At 40.7% G+C, this 7422-nt stretch overlaps 1 protein-coding gene across 1 annotated transcript; it reads left to right on the top strand.

Annotated features, from left to right (window-relative positions):
- Positions 1-5155: 5155 nt before the first annotated feature.
- LOC127682809 (olfactory receptor 52D1-like) lies at positions 5156-6109 on the top strand. Its single transcript, XM_052179498.1, has one exon. The coding sequence runs from the start codon at positions 5156-5158 to the stop codon at positions 6107-6109; it is 954 nt and encodes a 317-aa protein (XP_052035458.1).
- The last annotated feature ends 1313 nt before the right edge of the window (positions 6110-7422 follow it).

Here is a 7422-nt window from a genome sequence, read left to right as displayed (position 1 = left end):
ACCAAAGTGTGGTCTTCAATCCTACATAGAAGGGGGAACAAAATAATCACAGGAGGTAGAGGGAGGAAGGCACCTGGGAGGGAGAGAGGAGGGGAGGGAAAAGGGGGGGCAGGAACAGGTACTGGAAAAGAAAGAAGTACAGGGGGCCAGGAAACTGAATAGAAACAATGTAGCAGTGGGGGTGGGGAACTACGGGGTAGAAAGTCCCACATGCCAGGGGAGTGATAGGTTTTCAGGACCCAAAGATGATGACTTTAGCTGGCATGCCCAACAAAGGGGAGAGATATCCCAGTTAAGGGATGGGGAACACCCACCCATCTCAAAATTTTTAACCCAGAAATGTTCCTGCCCAAAGGAAAGACAGGGACAAAAAATGCAACACAGCCTGAAAGAAAGGCCATCCAGAGACCACTCCACCTAGGGATCCATCCCATCTGCAGACACCATCCCCACACTACTGCTGAAGACCTTGCTGACGGGAGCCTGGTATGACTGTTCCATGACAGGTTCTGCCAGAACCTGACCAATACAGATGCAGATACTCACAGCCAACCATTGAACTGAACCTGACCTGGGAACCCAGGGGAAGAGCTGGGGAAGGACTGAAGGAGCTGAAGGGGATTGCAGCCCCGTAGGAAGAACAATATCAACTAACTGGACCACCCAGAGCTCCCAGGGACTAAGCCACCAACCAAAAAGTGTACGTGGAGGGAGCCATGGTACATAGGTAGCAGAGGATGGACTTATCTGACATCATTAGGACATCAATAGGAGGAAGGCCCTTGGTCTTGTGGAGACCCCAGTCTAGAGGGATGCTGGAGCAGTAGGTAAGTGGGTGGAGGAGCACCCTCATAAAGGGATATGGGAGAGTTATGAGATTGGGGGGTTGCAGAGGGGAAACTGGGAAGGGGGATATCATTTCAAATGTAAACAAATAAATGGTTAATAAACAAAAAAGAAAATAGGTAACGTAAAGTCAGGCAAACAAAACTGTAAATTCATCTCACCATCTATCCATCTATCACTTTGGTTGCTTCCTTTGCTGACTGATTTCTTCCTTTCTCCAAAATTACTTTCACCAACAGCCTGGCACAATTTGATTATATTATTTTGTCCAAAGTCTGAGAGTCTATTATCCCATTAGTGCAAGGCTACAGTAACTCCTTCGCTTGAATTAGGGGGGAAAAACCACTCACACTTGAAAAGCTCATCTTGCCATAACTGGTGTGTATCCCCTGAGATCCTATCTGGAAATTTACCTCTATTTTTAGCATCTGAGACCATTAGTGCTCTGAGCCAACCTCATCCTCTCTGGACCAAGGGCACCATCACAAGTTAAGGGTAAAAAGGACCAGACCCCACATGCCAGGACCTATGTTGTATGTGCTGAATCAAGTTTTCAGTTGACCACTGAACCTGGGGTGAGTGTTTGATGACAATAATGGATTGTAAATGAAGTAAAAAATAGTTCTGTGAAGGCAGGCAGAGAGGTAGGGGAGGGCAGGAATGACAACAGTCATGCAGAAATACTGACAGGTTTTCTTTGTTTTCACTTCTCTCTAGGTCACCTCAGACAGAGCTCTATTCTACAGAAACTAGTTCCTTAAACACTTCAGGTATTTGAGTAGGTTCAATGTATAGTGCATGCATACCAACATTTCATAAGTCTCTCTCTCTCTCTCTCTCTCTCTCTCTCTCTGTGTGTGTGTGTGTGTGTGTGTATGTGTGTGTGTGTGTGTATGTGTGTGACCATGCATATGCACACACATGCATGAATCCTTTCTGTGGCAGGTTTTAATCTCTGGCTGTTTTCCTTGTGGTCTCAAGATAGGGTACATGGATTTTTAGATACAATCATCCTAACAACAATGAGGTTAGCACTTCTGGAGTCTTGAAAAAAAGGAGTCATTGTATATTTAATATATAAAACATGACATTATGAGGAATTATAGACAGTAAAATCTTAATTACATCTTGCTTTCACTCACATCATACCTGCTGAGTGTAAGGAACAGCTTTTATATTTGTTAATGTGTAACATTGTTCTTGAGTTTGTAAGAAGACCTACAGTATCCCCACAAACCCCAATTTGTCTACACAGTATCCCAACACAGATGATACCTTTTAAATTTAATTTACTCCATGTAGTTAGCCTTGGAATTTCATGTGTATAAACTTTAGAGAGTCACAAGCAAATATAGCCTTGCTGTAACATTTTCCTCATGAAAATTGGTGACTGATTACCTAATAAATGTAATGTTTAGTTACAATACCAAATAAAGGAAATGTAATTATTCTTACATCTTTATTCTGTTCATTATAGCACAAAAACCATGTTTGCTACTTATACATGGAAGGCCCACAAATGCTGTAATAGTTTCTTGATCCCCAAGCAATTAATGAGAGGAATTCAACAATGTTGGAAGCTTGGTAGGATTATTAGAGTTAACCCATTTTATATATTGTGGGCATTTAACTAGCCTAGCTAAATGAGGACCTGCCTTGAATATTTTCAAAGTGAGGTCTTGATTTGAGAAATGGTCAAATTATAGTGCACTCACACTGATGTGCACAACTCAAGAAAGGCTGTTACACCTTTCAATTGACTTTGTCGAATGAAGTTTTCATTTTTTAGATTTAAAAATCATGAGGGGTGTCAGTGGACATTTTAATTAATGTGCATTAATTATTCAGGTGACATAGATTTAACATGCCTTTTGATTTAGTAACTAGCATTATTATCTGTATTTTACTAAAACTCTAAGGACAGAAGGGAATATTTTTTAAAAGCACTCAAGTTAGTACAATTGGTGAGGAATTGCAGCAGAGACATATTTTGAAACTAGGGAGTCTAAATCTAGGTTCTAGCTCTCATGTTTCAGACTGGACCACAGAAGAAGATCTGCAAAGGGGTGATAATACTGGAAACCAAGCTGCCTGAAAGATGTTTGAAGAATTTGAAGAAGATTCAGAATTGGAGAGTAGCTATTATTTTCTCCAGGAAGCTGTCTGTGAGTAGAAATTGACTGACATGACATTTCTTCACAGTTTTCGCCAGTGCAGCATTCTGTTCTTATACTGACATTTCTTGATTTAGTATATCTACTTATTGCATGTATGAGTTTAATGTAGCACCACGCTGTGGAGTATCTGAGACAGGCTTTCTCAAGCCAGCATGCCTCCCACATGAGTCTGTTTTTCTTTGTTGCCTGACAGCTGTCCCAGAGCTGTCCCACTTATCTGCGTGATATCAGGACTGAGTGGATCTTACATATTGTACTCCAAGGCTCCAAAGGAGAATATTCTGAAGATAGTTTTACGCAAACCCATGCATATGCTGTATCTAGAAACGGACAGATATGTATTATATAAATTCAATTCAATTAATTTATGCATTATTAATCTTAATAGTTAATTAGTATTATACATACTATAGTACATTAAGTAAGATGTGATAGGAACTTTTCTTGGAATATATACAGTGCAGAGAAGGTGGTAGAAAGCATACATTTAGGGAGAGAAGGTCTTATTTTGTTCTTAAAAAAGGTTCCCAAGAGGAATTTCTCATTTTTTCAACAACAGTCATTTATCCAAGTATTTTATAAAACTTTACTGCTGAGTCAAGCTTTACTCACTGCTCATAAAACAATATTTATTGGTCTAATGTCTGTAAGGCACATAAGACGCAGAAACTTCAGTTTAATAGGGATGCAGTTGGGGAAAACACAATTATTAAGGAATTAAATTTTACATCATTTTAGTCTCTCTCTCTCTCTCTCTCTCTCTCTCTCTCTCTCTGTGTGTGTGTGTGTGTGGTGTGTGTGTGTGTGTGTGTGTGTATGTGAGTATGTGTATACATGTACCACTATATGAGAGCAGATGTCAGACAAAAAAAGTATTCAGCTAATATCTGACAGACAACAGTGTGTCAGGTAACAAATGGAAACGTCTTTTGTATAGAAAGAATGCCATATGAAAGGCATGTGCTTTGAGAAAGCATGTTCAGATATTTCACAGCACTAGACATGATAGAAACATGAAGTATTTGGTTAAATATGAGGTGAAATGTGAGGTAGAAGCAAGCCTAAGAGGAGCTTGAATGTCTTGTGTTAGCTTTCCCAAAGGAAAGAGATCAAACTTTCTATTTAGATACTTTAGAAAATTGTTACTGAGAAACCACTTACAAAGTAGTGAGTAAATGCAGGGTCATCACAGCTGCTATGGAGTTTCATAGGTGACAGTATTTAGGCTGAAGGAATAAGGGGAAGATATGATCACCAGAATAAGCCAGAGCCAAAATGATAGTTCAGCTAAGGAAACCTTTAACAATACTTCTTCAAGAAATAAATGCCAACACTTTAGCTCCTTCTTCTCTAGCAGAAGACAGCTATTTTCTATGGTGAAATGTTCTACTAGTAAGAATGTGAGAAATGTAATCCATGCCAGTGACCCAGAGACTGGAACACAACACAAGATGGTAGAGGGCAAGGCTAGAGAAGTTGAATACAAAATATTCTATACAATATGTGCACACTAAGAAAGGTTAAATTGGTGGTTTAGTCCCTGGGGGCTTTGGTGGGTCTGGTTGGTTGATATTGTTGATCAACCAAAGAGTATACAGGGGGTACCCATGACTTTACTGGATATGTCATGGAGGATTGCCTTATCTGGCATCACTGGGAGGGGAGTCCCTTGATCCTGTGGAGGCTTAATGACCCAGGATAGGGGACCACTAGACTGCTGAGGCAGGAGTTGGGGGGGAGCACTCTCATAGAGGCAGGGGGAGGGAGGAGAGGATAGGGGGTTGTAGAGGGGAAACTGTAAAGGGGATAACATTTGAAATGTAAATAAATACCATAACCAATAAAAAATGAAACAAGAAAGAAAGATTAAATTACATTCATGTCAGAATATTTACGACACAGTGTGGAAGTCTTATTAGAAGATGGAGATCCTGGAAGTGAGATAAATACTGCTACTTAAAGAATTTTAATAATGTATACTAGAAACAAAGAAGGCATTTGCTTTACACAGCATTGGTATGAATGAATAACAAGAGCTTGAATGGACATTTAGAAGGCACAGATGGCATTTAAGGTAACATCCTTTCAATCTCTTACCACTTTCAGGAAGAAGGTCTTCACCTTGCACCACGATGCTCTCTGCCTCTATCCCCAATGGAACTGCCTTCCACCCTTCCACATTTGTTTTGCTTGGAATCCCTGGGATGCAGGACCAGCATGTTTGGATTTCTATTCCCTTCTGCTCCATGTACATCCTTGCTCTGGTCGGAAACGGCACCATCCTCTACATCATCATAACAGACAGGGCTCTCCATGAGCCAATGTACCTCTTCTTGTGCCTGCTTTCTATTACTGATCTGGTCCTCTGTTCAACAACATTGCCTAAAATGTTGGCGATCTTCTGGCTCAGCTCCCATGTCATTTCCTACCATGGCTGCCTCACCCAGATGTTTTTTGTTCATGCAGTCTTTGCCACAGAGTCTGCTGTTCTGCTGGCCATGGCTTTTGATCGCTATGTGGCTATCTGCAGGCCACTTCACTATACATCCATCCTCAATGCTGTTGTAATTGGGAAGATTGGTCTGGCGTGTGTAATGCGTGGCCTGCTCTTTGTCTTCCCCTTTGTCATTCTCATTGAACGTTTACCCTTCTGTGGACATCATATCATCCCTCACACTTACTGTGAACACATGGGCATAGCCAAGCTGGCCTGTGCCAGCATCAAGCCTAACACCATCTATGGTCTTACTGTAGCACTTTCAGTCACTGGCATGGATGTGGTCCTCATTGCTACCTCCTACATCCTGATTCTGCAGGCCGTGCTGCGACTGCTCTCAAAGGATGCCCAGTTCCGAGCATTCAGCACATGTGGAGCTCACATTTGTGTAATTCTTGTCTTCTATATCCCTGCATTCTTTTCATTTTTCACTCATCGCTTTGGCCACCGCGTACCTCCTCAGGTACACATTATACTTGCAAATCTTTATCTCCTCGTGCCTCCTGTTCTCAACCCCCTAGTCTATGGCATCAATACCAAACAAATCCGCCTGAGAATACTTGACTTTTTCGTAAAGAGAAGGGGATAATAATCTCCACACACACAAAAGGCTAATGAGTTCTTGACTTGAGTTTGCGGCTTCAGCTAATCTCAGTAAGTCAGTATCCTGTAACATTTAATAATTTGAATGTCTCAGAGCAGTTCCTTCATACCTATAACATTAGGTATAGGGTCTAGATGGATATTCAGTCTTGAAAGGAAAAGGAATAGGTTAGGAGGGAATGTAGAACGCTTGAAAGAAGAGCCTCTCTCCATAAGCACAGGTGTTAGAAGTACAGGGAACATGGAGTTAAAGATCTATTTCAAGGAATTGAGAACACACACATATATTTATTATTTAATTGATGACAGGTATTTTTTAGAACCGGTGTCACCAATGAGAGTCTCAGTCCTGATCTTAGAAGGCTAGAAGAGACTAAGACCCTTTGCACCTGGGCTGGGTTTGAAACAGATAAAGATGACAGTTGGTTGAGTCACTGTGAGAAGTCTGGAAGCATGAGGTTGCAGAGAGAAGGCAGAGCAGAAGTTACTCAAGGAATTAAAAGATGCCACTCTGTAAAGAATACACTTACCTCATGACTGTGACTTCTGCTTCTTAGTTTTCTAAGCATGATTAGTTCAACATACAAAAACATTTTAAGGACCACTGTGACTTGGTGTGATCTTTTGTTTACCTCAATAGATAGATTCCTGGGTGTACAAGGAACCCAAGAATATTGCTTGCTAGTTGCATCTAGTCAGGTTGACAAGAATCCTCAAGCAGCTGTCCTTTCTGCATATTTCCTTTTGAGTTCTGGTACTGGAATTAAAATGGCTGTGAGCTGCTACGTGGGAGCTGGAAATAGAACCCAGGTCCTCCGGAAGAGCAGTCAGTACTCTCAACCACTGAGTCATCTCTGCAGTCCCATTTCCAGATGTTCTTGATCAAGAAGGACATTCACCCTACTTTGTATCTTTCTTTTTCAATGATGTAACATTCAGCCTATCCATAGTTTAAGTTATTATGTGGTATTTGGTGAATAAGAGTCATATCACCAAAGAACATAAACGTTTACTGCAGTACCATAAAACTATACACACCATGAACTTTGTCCTCTTAGTCTTTTAAAGCGTACAATTCAGTGATCTTATGCTTACAATGTTGAGAAACCTTCAAATTTTGTTTATAAGCATCTGTACCACCACAAGTAGAAATTATGTAACTCATTAGAAATAACTACCCATTCCTCAGTCTGCTCAACCAAGGAATTTCACCAAGAACAAATCTGTTGTAGGTGCTTTAAGAGAACATAACTTACTTGTTGTAATTGAGCTTCCTTCCATTAAAAATATTTACTGAGG

Source organism: Apodemus sylvaticus, chromosome 1, assembly GCF_947179515.1.
Source record: "Apodemus sylvaticus chromosome 1, mApoSyl1.1, whole genome shotgun sequence".
Taxonomy (NCBI): domain Eukaryota; kingdom Metazoa; phylum Chordata; class Mammalia; order Rodentia; family Muridae; genus Apodemus; species Apodemus sylvaticus.
The sequence above is the reverse complement of the archived record's forward strand: the minus strand, read 5'-3'. Positions and strand labels throughout refer to the sequence as shown.